At 44.4% G+C, this 13821-nt stretch overlaps 1 protein-coding gene across 6 annotated transcripts in view; it reads right to left on the reverse strand.

Annotated features, from left to right (window-relative positions):
* Positions 1–13821, reverse strand: part of SH3PXD2A (SH3 and PX domains 2A) — a 238667-nt gene that overhangs the window by 67049 nt on the left and 157797 nt on the right. For 3 of the 6 annotated variants that reach the window (XM_068197986.1, XM_068197984.1, XM_068197983.1), the window contains exon 7: positions 2755–2802. The exons of the other annotated variants lie outside the window; for them this stretch is intronic. In XM_068197986.1, the coding sequence (XP_068054087.1) occupies positions 2755–2802 (48 nt within the window). The remainder of the gene's footprint in view (positions 1–2754; positions 2803–13821) is intronic. 6 annotated transcript variants of the gene reach the window in all.

A 13821-nucleotide genomic window follows, 5' to 3' on the forward strand; every position in this document is an offset into this window, starting at 1 on the left:
TAACCTCTTGGCTTGCTGCTACAAGCAGCTATAGGGGCCCCATGCCAACAGCACACATTGACACCAAGAAGAGACTATGATCAGCAATCATAGCAGCAAAAAGTTAACTGGATTCATTCCCCACCATAAGACACACATAGTACTTTCTGTCACTTCCAAGAACCAAGATCTGGGTGAGCCTTCAAGAGTCTGGGACAAGTTGCAGCTTTAACTGTAGACTGTGGCTTCCAGCCATGGAGTATGTGTGACACACAGCTAACACCAGCAGCAAAACACAGCCCCCACAGGGAGCGCTTCAGGAATGAGCCTGGCCCATGGTAAATGGCAGGAGCTCTCTCAAGCAGCTGCTCCAGTTCAGTTCTTCCCTCTTTACAGCCCTCAGCAGCATTTCCAACAAAATCCTGACCAACAGAAAAATTCAGTGCTGACCTTTGCCAAGTGGAGCCTATTGGTCTCGGGATTTTTATTTTTTTATTTTTGATCTGCTAGGTTTTAAAATAGAGCCAAGAAAAATTAGAGGCAGGAAGGTGAAAGTAAAAAGTTGAGTCCTCTTTCCACTCCTTCTTGGAAAGTTGGCTCTCTGAACAGTGATTCCAACCAACTAGGTTACAGGTAGCAACAGTTAAGAATACTTAAGTAGTATTTTGCACACAAATCTGTTAAACTGCTTGGAGATTTTCACACAGCTGCCAAACTGGGTCTTCCACCAGGCTGAAGTCACCAATATACTCTGGCATTTATCCTAGTCCTGCTCAGTGGTGCAATGCCCATCCCTCCACACAGCACAAAGCAGACCAGCCAAGGATTTTAACAGCAGCCAGGGTGACTAAACTAGAGTCCCACCACAGCACCTCCCAGGGTGTGGCTGTGTGGCACCCATCTTTTTCCAAAGTACAAAATGAAACCACTTAGAAGCCTTGGTTAGAGTCTCCACTTAAGGGAGGAGGTTCATAACTTCAGTTAGAGCTTGGGCAGCATGAAACTGGCTTCTGTTCTCATCTCCAAGCCACAGCCTAGCTAGGACATATAAATGTACTATATAGGTAAAGATCACATCCAAATTCAAGTCTGATCTACCAGCTTGACACATCAGGATACAGTCTATGGCAGATCTGGACTAAAGAACAGCTATTTTGGAAACTGAGGATTCATTTGGATGAGAAACTGAAAGGCCATATGAACTAGAACAGCACGGAGAGCTAAGAACTTGCCAAATGTACATAAGAGTTTTGAGCAGCACTATGTATCAACATTCACCTTCTCAAGCACCATGCAAGGCAATTAATCACTTATATTTGCACACTCATCATGCACTTTTTTTGCCAATCGAGCAACATGCATTTACCTAAAAGCAGTAAGCAGAAGGGAAAAAATTGTATCTATTAAAGACTTTGCTTCCTTGCCCTTTGAGAAGGCTAAAAAACCTTGGCATTCCGTTTGTCATTTTATAAATGACAACTTGAAACAGTCCCAACAGATCTATTGAGTCAAAGAAATCCAACCTCACCCCCCAGCCATGTAACCTGAGGGGTTCTTGCCATTTTTCCTGAGGGACACCACCTCTTCTGTCTCCTCCTTAACATGTTTCTCTCCTGCTCAATCTCATTCTGTTTTTCTGTCTCAACTCCTCCATGACCTATGAAGCAGCAGGCTCCTGTGACTGAATACTTCAGATATTTCTGCACTTTTATATCCAGTTACCACCCTCAAATTAGGCCTATTCTGCAAACATGAGACAGAACCCCCCCAAGAAAATATTCAACTTCTGTCAAGAACAGTGTTTCTGGAATCACAGCAGTCTTGCTCACTAAAAACTTCAGATAAGACTCATCCATCAAGGATGGTGGGATTTTGTTCACATACTTTTAACAGGGCATGAACTTGAATATTCTACTAAATCTGGTATGGAAATCAGCAGGAGTGTTTCCATCTTTCCTTGCCCCAGGACCTATATGTAGCCTTAACTGCTTGAGTGACCAGCCCAGCATCCTGTACAGACCCAGGATCTATCACTTGTGATCTCTCCTTCTTAGTCTGAAGGAGAAAAGAATTCTTCTTTGATATTCCATGTCAAGTGACAAATGTTTGCAGAAGAAATCAACTGGTTACACAGCAGAAGTCCTGATTCCTCATACTATAAAGCTTAGTTTTTGCTTTGTATGGGACTGCTGCTCCCTAGCCCTTGACACCTCACCTAGAAGCTGCTCCCCTGCTTCCTCCTCCTTCCTGACTCATTGCAACAAGAAGGCTGATGCTCCCTTGAAAATTTTGCATCTTTATCAGAGTTTCAGCTTTTTCATGTGAAACCACCTCTGTTTACTGGGGAAATGCAAAGAGCATTTCAGAAGGATAGGGAGCAGTCATGTTTCTCTGCCTTATCCTGACCTGTGAAGTTTCTCCCACATAGAATAGCGAGAGCACAGCTGTGCAGGTACTCAGCTGTGGCCAGACTCAACCCACTGCAAGAGGGGAAGCTGCCTTGGACTGAGGTTTTAAGTTGGGCAATGAAAATAAAACCCTGCAAACTACTAACCCCTGCTAGCAGCAACATCAAGGTGAGGCAGTCATCAGAAAAGCAAAGCTCTTCCTTACCAGAAATCGTGCATCATGAAAAACCAATACACAAGCAGACAACAGATCCTAGGTATCCACTGCCAAAGATTCACATTCAAGACAACTCTAAAACCACACACAGCTTGAACTAGAGAATTCTGGTTTTAATCGCATGCAGAACACCAAGACACAAGAATTTACCTGGAGTGACACTCTTTTTTGGAGTCTCAGACAAACTGGACATCCAAACTTGAAATCCAATCATAGGGCAGCCATGAAAAAAAGAAAGTTATTAGAAACACAAGAAAACAATCAAAACCAGTCATATCAGAAAGTCTGAGAGTTAGTAAAGACAGCTTTGAAAGAGACAAAGTTTTTCTTAAGAGTAGTGTTGGCATTATGGGGACTCAGAGGAAGGTCAAGTCATAAGAAGCACCCAGTTAATTTTTATGTTTTAGAGGATTTGCAGAACTTATGAAACTGATCTGCAGATGATTCAATTTTGAGCTCTAAGAAAAAGATATGCCCTGAGCTTATTCCCAATAGCTCAGAAGACACATACCAAGAGACAGTTTGACTTATTAAGCCTCAGACCTGCAAAACTATTTATCTTTGCAGCTGTTAAATATACCCAAAAGATACATAGACAACTCACAGAGACTGAGTTTAGCAAACATATTCGTTTCAACAAGCATCTTGTTACTCTGGAATTGCATTAAGGAAAACAACAATAGACAAATAATGCTCCATAGAAAAGAGTACAAAGCTCCAGTAAAGGTACATTCAGAGCATAACTAGAAATTCCATATTTTAAACCAATGAATGAGGCAGAGATCAGGTTAAGGAGAAAGCTGATAAGAGTTGCTGCTAACAAGGTCCAAAGGTTTCCCTCCTCCTCCATGAAATGTGGTGGAAATACTTGGCTTGGGAATTTGGGAATAATTTTCAAATGTTAAGCGTTAATTTTTTCTTGAATACACTGGAAGTATGTTTTGAAAGTTAACAGATTTCCCCTCATTTCTAAATAACAAACATGCCCTTTCTCTGGGATGAAGGAGCAGAAGGGCAGCTGTAACTCTCTCCTTGCCTGGGAGAAGAGACATCTGGGAAGAGATGTTTATATGACAATCTAAGAAGTTCCTAAATTCTGACAACTACAAAATGCAATTTGAAAAACCTATTTGCACTGGGGAACCCTGTTCTGGACCCAGCAGTTTAACAACAGAGAAGATACAACCATCAACCAACTGGAGGGAAAAGCAGGCTATACTGGTGGCCTTGTCTATTTGTTACTGTCTTTTGAACTGCAGAGTATCTCCAAGACACTAAAAAGATGAATGGATGGTAATGTAATAGATTCACAGTACATATGTAATTGTGGAATTGCTAGAATGATACAAATGTTAAGAAACAGCTTGCAAACTTTCCCGATGGAAACCAGAGGTCCAAGAAACACATGGCTGTTTTCTCAGCACTAAGGGAATGCTGAGGTTTTGAAATCCTTTCTTTAAATTAGGGACACAATTTTCATTGCGTAGTTGCACTGCAATTCAAATGGATTCAGTATTTTGACTACTTTGCAGTAAACTGTCTATAGTGGCAGCTTGGAGAAAATGCTGAAGTCTTTGAACCATCTGACTCCCAAACCCATGTGCTGCACTGTCACAATACGCTACAAAATACACAGCGGTAAATAACAATAATTTACTTTGGACTACCATTTAAGAAAAAATGAAAACGGCTTTGCATTGGTGGAGTGCAACAGGAAATAATCTGGCAGAGTAACTTGTGCTGTTGCTCATGGAGGGAATATACAGCATGTTTCTGTTACAGACTTGGGGCATGCACGGCAAAGGGTGTGAAGGAGTTGTTGTCAGCAACTTGTCTATTAGCTTTTGAATAGACTTCCACTGCCTTCAGAGCACAATTATGAACTTCAGTCAGCTGTCAGAACTTTTTCCAAACAGAAGAACCTGAATACAACAATGATAAATCAAGCAGATGATGTATTGCAGGAGTAACTGAGAAAATTTCAAAGTTTGCCCCCACCCAAGCTGCAGCAAAAGACAGAAACACCCAAAGTTAGAGGAAATATGCTGTACTTTACACAAGTCTAGGGCTACTCTGGACATATCTACCCAAGAAGAGAGAGAGTTTAAACCTAGATCAACAGTAGCCATATCGACAGACACCATGTGACATCTCACCACAAATAAAGCAATTCTGTTAGCAATTATCAATTTCTCAAAAAACTTCTTTTTAAACAAAGTATTTTTTCTCCTTGTCAAAACTATTGGCTTAAGTCATAAAAGAAGGGCAATATAAGTATTAACTGGTAAACAATTCCACAGGTCACCAGTGTGGGCTTCCCAGCCCAGGAAGCAGCATAAAGCAGCAGCACTTCTGAGCTGCCCCAGCCTGACAGCAGCTAGAAGTGGATGAGGTTGCTTCTGAAGCAGAAGACAGCCAGCATATTTCAGCTGCTCCTGCACATCTGCTTAGCATTAAACTTCCTTCTTGGGGATTTTTTTTTTTTTATTCCAAGACGTTTAAGCTCTAATTGCTACCAGCTTTTAAGAGTCCCCCCTACAAATAATAAAAATATCAGACATTAGTGATAGATTCCACTTCACAGAGAGCTCAAACGAAGAGCCGCGGCGGGAGCCAGCATACGGGGAGGAGGTCAGAGGCCTCAGAAACATGCTGTGCCTGAGCCAACAAAACACAAGCTTTGAACAGCCCCAGGTTTCCCCTTTAGGACAGGGTTTTACTGGAATTCTGCATGAGGCTTGGACCTGGTTTCCAATGGGATTGGTAACAGTAAACGAACAAACCTTCGCTTCCTGCCACTCCTCTCCCCCACTGCCACACAGCTGAACACTGGATGGTCTCAGATCACTTGGAAGTGCAGGGTGGGGATAATCTCAGTATCTGGAAGGAAAATTAAAGTTGCCTGCTCAAAGCAGGCCGCTCCTAGGGCAATGGCATCCCAATTCTGCTCTTAACACCAGTCCCCACAGCCCCTGCTGCCGACTTCAAGTAGAGCCAGAACAAACTCCTCCTACCAGAATTATTTTTAAAAGCTCAAAAGGAACATGAATCCATAAATTACAGCTAAGTCACGAGGCCAAGGCAGTTGTGAAGAGCGCAGAGGAGGCTCTCCTTCAGAGCCACACTGCACAGAAATAGCAGCACAGCAGGCATATCACTGGAAGTGGCTGCTGAACCCCATCCCATCACTTTCAAGCTGCCACGACGGCGTTGGGCAACCCTCCGACGGGTCAAGGGGGGTCCTCAGGTGTGAAAGAAAAGGAAGGAGTTGAAGGGGCAAAAAGCTTTGAAGACAGAATTAAGCTGGTTGCTATGGTGAACATGAAACATATTATTCTAGATTTCAGCAGAAGCTTTTGTGCTGCCAGTGAGACTGGTTTGTTTGCTGCTCCTCCCACCTCTGGCAAGAGAGCAGGCGCCAGACTGCTGGGGACTAATGCTTTATGCTTGTGATACAGCTCCACTCATCTCATTTTAGCAGACTATTTGTCTTGTGTACAGTTAGAGCAGAGTAAGCTTCCACAAAAACCTACAATAGCTGGAGTCAGTCTAGAATCAAATGCATGAGCTCAATGCTACCAAAATCCAGACACCACGTTCATGGTATCATCCACATTCATCAGTACTGCACACATCCAGGTGGGCCCCTGGCCCAGCAGGTGCAGAGGAACCCCTCCTCCATGGGCATTTTAGCAGCAGCTACTGATGCAGGTTCCTTTTGTTAGTCACACTGTCTGAAATCTGTTCAGTTCAGTGTTGAGCCCAGCGTCCATGATTTAACACTGCTGCCAGCACCAGGAGGGACACTCTCCTACAGGATCACAGTTGCTGGGGCTATTAGGGACCTTTATAACAAGCTTTTTTTAAAACAAAAAGCTGTCTAGCTTGTTAAGCTTCATATTTCCCAACAACAGTCCTGCACTAATTGTGGGCAGCTGGATCGTACTGGTCATGAGTTTCAGTGTGGTTGAGGTTCTGGTGATGTAACCCTTGCCCCAAATGATTTCTGTGCGTAGCTGAGAAATTAGCATGGGCCAAAGACAGGCCCCTACAAGCGATCTGGATGTGGCTACCTTGCTTTGGAGGGCAAAGAGTTTATTTATACAGGTATGGCCTGTTCTTTGGAAATGGCCTTCCATAGAAGATAACAGTCCCAGGGCCATTTAACTAATAAAACTATTTTGTTCTCATGAAGCTCTACCTTTAACATCAACTGGGAATACCAAAATCTCCCAGCTGTTACAGTGCAACTTAAATTACTGAAAAAGGGATTATAAGAACAAGTGGCCATACTGAAGAGATACTGACATCTGGTCCGTTTCCAACAGTGCTCTGTTCCGTGAGTGCAGTTGAGTGTTTTGCAGACTCATTTCGTAGACTTATACCCTTCTTGTCTTAATTGGAGGGGTGAAAAGAAAATAAGCAATGGAATCAGTGATTCCTCAGACTGGAGCTGGAGGAATGAGGAATGGGTGTGTTCTCATGCCAATAGTGGTATCTGACAAGTCAGCAAGAAGTGGGCTGACCACACTGTTCCTTAGATGTGTCCACTTTTTGGAATTGGCTTAGAGCCTTGTTGGCTGCAACGTTCATCACATATGGCAGAATAAAACAGAAGTTGAGCCTGTATTTCAATTTACATTTTGGAAGACAAGCCTGCCAAGGAGTTGGAATACATGAAGCACTGTGTTGTTGTCCTGGGGGCTCAGGGGGGACACCTTACTGCCCAAAGCAGGTAAAGAACCCAAAAGCCAAGCTCAGTCTACTCAGTCCAGGGCTTCTTGCTGGGATTTTGTCTCCACTTCCCCCCTTCTTGCTTCCTCTCTGCACTCTTCAGACAAGCAAAGGAACAACCTCCTCCTCCTGACAAGGTGAGGCTGCCCAGTCAAGAGCAGAATGCTCTGTGAGGAACCCCAAAACTGTGGGGCATGTTTCTTCTTCCATCTGCAGACAGTGCACCATGCTCATACCCTTGTGACCCTCTCCAAAATCTCCATCCCCCAGACCCACTGACCATCCTTTGTCAGCCTGCCTCCAGGTTTCTCTCCTCTAGTCCCTTCCCCTTCATCTGGGGCTTGACACTTCAGTTAAATGGGAAGGCAATAAAATGCAACAGTACTAGACTAGGGGAGGAAGACAGAAATACTTAGTGTTGCTAAGCTCCCCCCAGAAATACCAGACAATTACTCTGATACAGAGTCTTTGTGTAGTTTTACAACACGGCTGGAAAGAGGAAAAAGGCAGATGAGCCTTCATCCAAACTGAAACCATTGCCACACATTCTGGGCTCACACAATTAATTCATTCAGTTAGGCAGAGAACAACAGATAGTCAGAGAAATGGGAGGATGGCACAGAAAGGTTGCAAGTGTTTTGATCTATCTCACACAGTCCTACTCAGGGCACCCTGTTGAACTGTACCATGGATGCTTCTCCCCTCAGGCTCCAGAGAGACCTAAACAAATCCAACATTTGTGCCCGGTGCCTGGCTCAATGTGAGTCTGGTCAGACATTAAACTTCTTAGGTACCACCACAATGACGTATTCATTTGTTACTGTAATTGCTGGGCAAGTAGCTGTTCCACACCAGGGTAGCTTAAATAAGCTTCCCTTGCTCTTATGTCTGTGGGAAGCTGATGCATCACGTTTAAAGCAAGTATTTTAAGATAGTTGTTGAAGGAATACACATATATTATTTTTCTCCCCAATAGGAGACTGCATTTTAAAGCAAACCTCTCATCCCTGCAGAGATATCTCCTCTTGTATACACTTGAAGCTGAACATCACCTCCACTCCCTTTGCCATCTGTTCAAGAGGGCTGTATCTTGAAAAAATATTTGACTAGTAGATTATCAAACATGCAAATCCAGCTAAAGTATCTGATTAAGAGGATTGGCAGCAGGTATTAAATAAGGCCGTTAATTTTAGTCTTATTCACCAAGTTCAGCTTCATCACGAGCAGCCAGGGGAGGGCCTGTCAGTGTGGGGGGTAAGGGCAGAGGTGCTGGGCTGCAGTGATGATCACAGCCAGCACCTTCCTCTTTCCCTGGCAGAAATGATCCCACTGGGAGCTGTCAGGCTCGTCACCTCCCCAGCACCTCCACGCTGCAGACCAACCTCAGACCACGTCCACTTGCCACGTAGCCTACTGTATGCTAGACCCACACACACTGCTTGGAAAATGTTCACATCTGGCTTTCACGTGACTCGAGCGTGCCTCAGAAATTCATCATCTGGATAACTCACTCCTGCAGGGGAGAAATCCACAACCAAGGAGCCCTTTCCTGAGTTGGAACGGAGGAGTGGGGCCAGAGGATCGTGTGCCTGACAAACTGCACAGTGACACGCTCACAGCTGCATTTTCACAGCCTCATCCAGTCCTTCATCCTTTCTAAAAGTACAAACACAAAGAAAACTTAGCCCCAATTTTCCACTCTGTTTACTTCTGTAAAACCCCATTTTAATCCCATTCGCAGACCCAGAAGTATCCAGGACTGTTTAGTTTTCGTTCTGGCAGCCATTGCTCACATTAACTCTTTCCACATGGCAAGTGGGGATTGTTTCCCACATGATCCCTGTGGTACAGCCCCTGCACATACAGTCTTGTACCAGTTCCAAGTTTTGCTGGGAAGTGCCTAGAATATCTGAATGCTAATCCACATCTACAGCTGTACAAACTGAGAGCATCACCCCTCTGAGGAAAAAAACAGCCTCCAGCACTGCCAAGGAGGAGGGCAGAAAAGCCCCAGACGTTGCACTTGGAAACTCACAGGTATGTACACATGCTGGGATTCATGTGTGGCTCAAAAAAATGGAGCAACAGTCAAGTTCCAACTGTGAAGGAGCCATGCTGCCAAGCACAGAACACTCAGCAGCACTGGCATGTCCAGGCAGAGCTGGCCAATAATCAGTGCATACATCGTAACTCCTGCGAGACACCTCTGGAAGTAATGCTTCCAGCCATTTCTGGTTGGGTGAGCCACTCCATCCAGAGTGAACCAGAGAGGATTTGTGCTGTCATGCAGCCTGGACACAGGCCAGCTAGAATGGGACAGGTGTGAAGCCATGCACAAAGCTGGATGCACGTAGAGAGTGCTATTTTAGGGGTGAGTGCTCTCAACAGGCTAAGGACACACACCCTACATCCAGGTTTTCAGAATCTGAGGACAGAGTGTTCACCAGCATGAGACTAAGTTACCCAAAATGCCCAGGGAAGATTTTATCTGCTCCTCTCAGCCAGCCAGACCCATCTGTGCCCCATACAGATTCCTGCGGTGGCTGAGGATCATCACCCTCTGCTCCAGCTCCCAAATGTACTTCTCACCTGCCTTATCCAGTGTGCCAAAATCAAAATACCAGTCCTCTCTGTGCAAGAGAGGAAAAACCCACGCAGGCAGCATTAATACCATCTGCCACTGACAGACAGAAGAGGGAGGCAGAAGAGGAGCAGATGGAGAACAGAGAATTTCTTATAACCAAGAGAAATGCCGTTATATATCCCCTAAGGTACCCAAACCACTCTGTGCTTGGCTGAAGACTCTCTGAGGCATTTGCAGGGGTTCAAACTGTTCTACCATGGCTGTGCTCAAGCCACACCTCATTTTTCCAGCCCTGCCTGCACCCAGTCTCCCTGCCCTCTCTCCTGGACACAGGGCTCTCTGCAGCACTGATGCTGAACTGGGAACGGCAAAGAACACAAACACATTCTTTTCCCTAATCCTGCACCCTGTCCCCACACTTCAGTTTAAAAGCCAAGGAGCAAAACAAAAAACCCACACAACATACAAACATCTCTTTCTCTCTTATCCCATCTTCCTCCCACCCCAGCATATGGGCCACCCAGAAGATGACAGTGATCCTATACATCTAATGGGCCACATGTCCTGTCAGCAGAAAACTGAAGCAGTGCAGAATAAAGTCTCCTATCTGCTCTTCTCGTCAGTAGCCTCAGGCAGAAGTCCAAAGCACTTCAGTTTAAGCAGTGACTTTAAAAATATGGTGTACAAGGAGAAGTGTGAGATCAGCTTCCTTCTGCCAGAGTACTGCAGACTGGATTTGGAGCGTGGGATTGGAGTGGACAGTTTCACATCTTGACTGAAGATGCAGAATTGGGTCACACACGCACAGATGCTGCAAGGACATGAAATCTGCCTTAGTGGGAGCTCCTCCTCAAATTCTGCTCTCTTCTAGTGCATCTGAGCACAGGATCAGTAGTCTTGCCTTGGAAAAAAACCCCAACCCACAGAATTGATGTTCCTCTAATGATATGAAAAACTTGGTTAAAAAAAAGACTTACAGTCTTGTTAAAAAGAAAAGTCAGGAAAGAAAATTAGGTCTTTGAGGAATAACTGCATCAAGCAAAAGCCAATAAACTGATCAGAAGTTTATCAAATTCACCACCTGAGGAAAAATAATTCTCAGTCATGAGAAGAGGAAGCTCTGTCATTGATGACTGAATTCAAGATGCACACTGAGATCATTAACTACTAACTTCTTCCAGAGCCAGGCCCAAGATGTATATCCCCAGTAATTAAATGAAAATGTTTGTTTGGCCCTTAACTGCTATGCTTTTGCCTACTCTATCCTTCTTTTATTACTAAATCCTTTATCTTCCTGAAAAAAAAAACAAAAAAAAAAACAAAAAAAAAAAAAAAAAAACCAAAACAACCAACCAGCAGCTATGAGAACCAAAATGTTCTGCCAGAATCTGCTGCTTTTAAATTCCATGCAGTAATTAGTACATACAGCCAAGAAGGTTAATTGTATGATGAGGGAACAGATCACGATTTCTGATCAAGAGCAATCTTGTCAGTACATGCTTGTGAAGTTATAAAATAGTGACTGGCAAACTATCTTATCCAGCCATCCTCATCAACAGGCCAAATGGCACCAAGGAGCCAGTCCACCATCCCTGCTTCTGCCCTAATTGTAGGAAACAATGCAAGGAGCACAGTGCACACGTGTGATTCATCAGGATACAAACAAGAGCACATGCCTCAGTCTGCAGGGACCATGTCATACCACAGATTTCTTACAAGGATTAAGACACCAAGTTACATGATTTAAGATGTTCCTGGGACCTTGCCATGGGCTTGGACAGATTTGCATCCCTATTCACCACCTTAAAAAAGAACCTTCCAAGCTAAAGCTTTCAGAGGGACAATAGGGAGACACACTTCAGAGACAAACACCATGAGAGCAGAATGACTCAAAGTAACATTTGAGTTAAAAACCACATTTGAACTTTGTTGCTACCACCTGGGCTCAAATCCACTGAGCAATGACCAAGTCCCTGCTTGGGGCAGGTAGCCCCCAGCATCTGCTGCAGTCACCACCCTGAGAGAAGACGCATTGCCTCATGCTGGGATTGACCACGGTAGTTAATTGGATTTTTTCAGCCTCTTTAGTAACACACTTAGATTTGGCTTCTTTGAGAACCCAGTTAAAAGGCTTAAGAGTTCTTCTGACTGAGAAGGTAAAACTGAGACAGATGTCACAGTCAGCTGGATTAGTTAAGGCATCCCCCAGTTCTAATACTAAACACAACTCCAGATGACATCTCATCAATACTGCAGCAACCTTAAAGCAAAGGAAAGGCAACACTGTGTGTCTCTGGGAGCAGTGCTTCCTTCTCCCTCTACTGCAGCCATTTCCCACAAATATTACAAAACATCTGCCAGGGCTGGAGGCTGTACATTCCCTGCTTGCCCTGTACCTTTGTGTAGCTAAATGCTTGCCACAGGCCTGTGAAGCTAGCAGAGACCTGCACACTCAATTGTATCAACCAAGCTTTGTTCCCAGGGTCACCACCTCAGCCCTGAAACAGGTAAAACCAGCTCCAGCCACACAGCCCTGCTGGTCCAGCTGGGAGCTCACACATTTGTGACCCCATTGAATGATTAAGCACAGAAGGAGTAGCACACACTATTTATTTTCTCCACTTTGTCTTAAAGGAGGCAGCTCAGACTAAGTCAAGAAAATAAAGCTCATTTATAAAAAGAAAAAAAAAAAAAAGAGGAGAGCAAGACATGCCATGGAACTCTAAGTGCAGGCTAGACACATGCATAGTGACAGGGTTAGAAAGGTTAAGCTCTGAAGTGATGAGCATAGCTCAGCTGTAAGGACAGAAAAAGACAAAAGTTGAGCCATTTCCCTTGCTAATTACAAAGGAAGCAGAAAAAAAACCCTATCCCAAATAATGCAAAGAAATAGCAATAAAGGCAACTCCCTGAAGCTGACAGAGTGCACAAGCTTAGTGCATGAGGGCAAGAAAGAAAGTTTCTCTAGCAATGAAGAATTAGGCCGAGGAAGCAACTTTAGCCATCAGCTCCATCCATAATTCCTAGGCAGCATCCCACAAAGTGGTCAGCCAGGAGGGCCCATGGTGTTTTTACAACAATCTGCTTGTTTCTCACTTGAGGCCCCACTTCTGTCATTGCTGAAACTCTCTCAACTGTTTAGTAACTTCCCCACTGAGGGAAAAGATAGCATTACAGATGTTTCTATAAAAAGTTAGTGAAGCATCATCCAATGGACTCTGAAGTTTTTATTTACTTGCCAGCAGATATATCCTTCCTAGTTTTAGATTACAGGAGGGAAAGAAAACAGTGATTGTTGGCTGTGTGTAGCCATAATCTTGCTAGTCCAAAAACTGGACAGGGAAACCCAGCTGAAAGACAGTTTACTCATTCAAGGAAGCCTCATCAGCATCCTGAGGCAACACTGTCTTGAACAAAATCATTAATTTAATATTCTAAGTGTCCAATTACTACTTAAAATAGGCTTCAGCTGCCAGATTCAGCCAAAGCACAGCCAGCTCAATGCAGACAGGATCTGAACACCGAGGGAAAGGGAACACTGCAGGACTGATGGAGCCATAACTTCCATATTATTAAAGCTTATTCCCCTTCACTTGGAGGAGCATCCTACAGCAGAGCAACAAGGTGCTAGAGGAAGCCACCAAGCAAAGGCTTGAAGCCAGCTCTGCCCTCAGCAGCAAGGTGGGCAGTCAGAGCAGGGCCAGTTTGGTTATGATTTCAGAAGGGGGTGGCCAGCAGTGCTCCTGCCCAGGCACATGGATAGTTGTGACCACAAGGGCTTGGTCACCTACAAAGCAGGTGGCAGAGATCACTTTGAAAGCACCTCCTGTGCTGGATCTGACCTCACAGTTTGCAAAGAGAATCCTCTCAGTAGTTGAGAAGCACTGAGACTTGGTGTA

This window comes from Anomalospiza imberbis, chromosome 8 (genome assembly GCF_031753505.1).
Source record: "Anomalospiza imberbis isolate Cuckoo-Finch-1a 21T00152 chromosome 8, ASM3175350v1, whole genome shotgun sequence".
Classification (NCBI taxonomy): Eukaryota; Metazoa; Chordata; class Aves; order Passeriformes; family Viduidae; genus Anomalospiza; species Anomalospiza imberbis.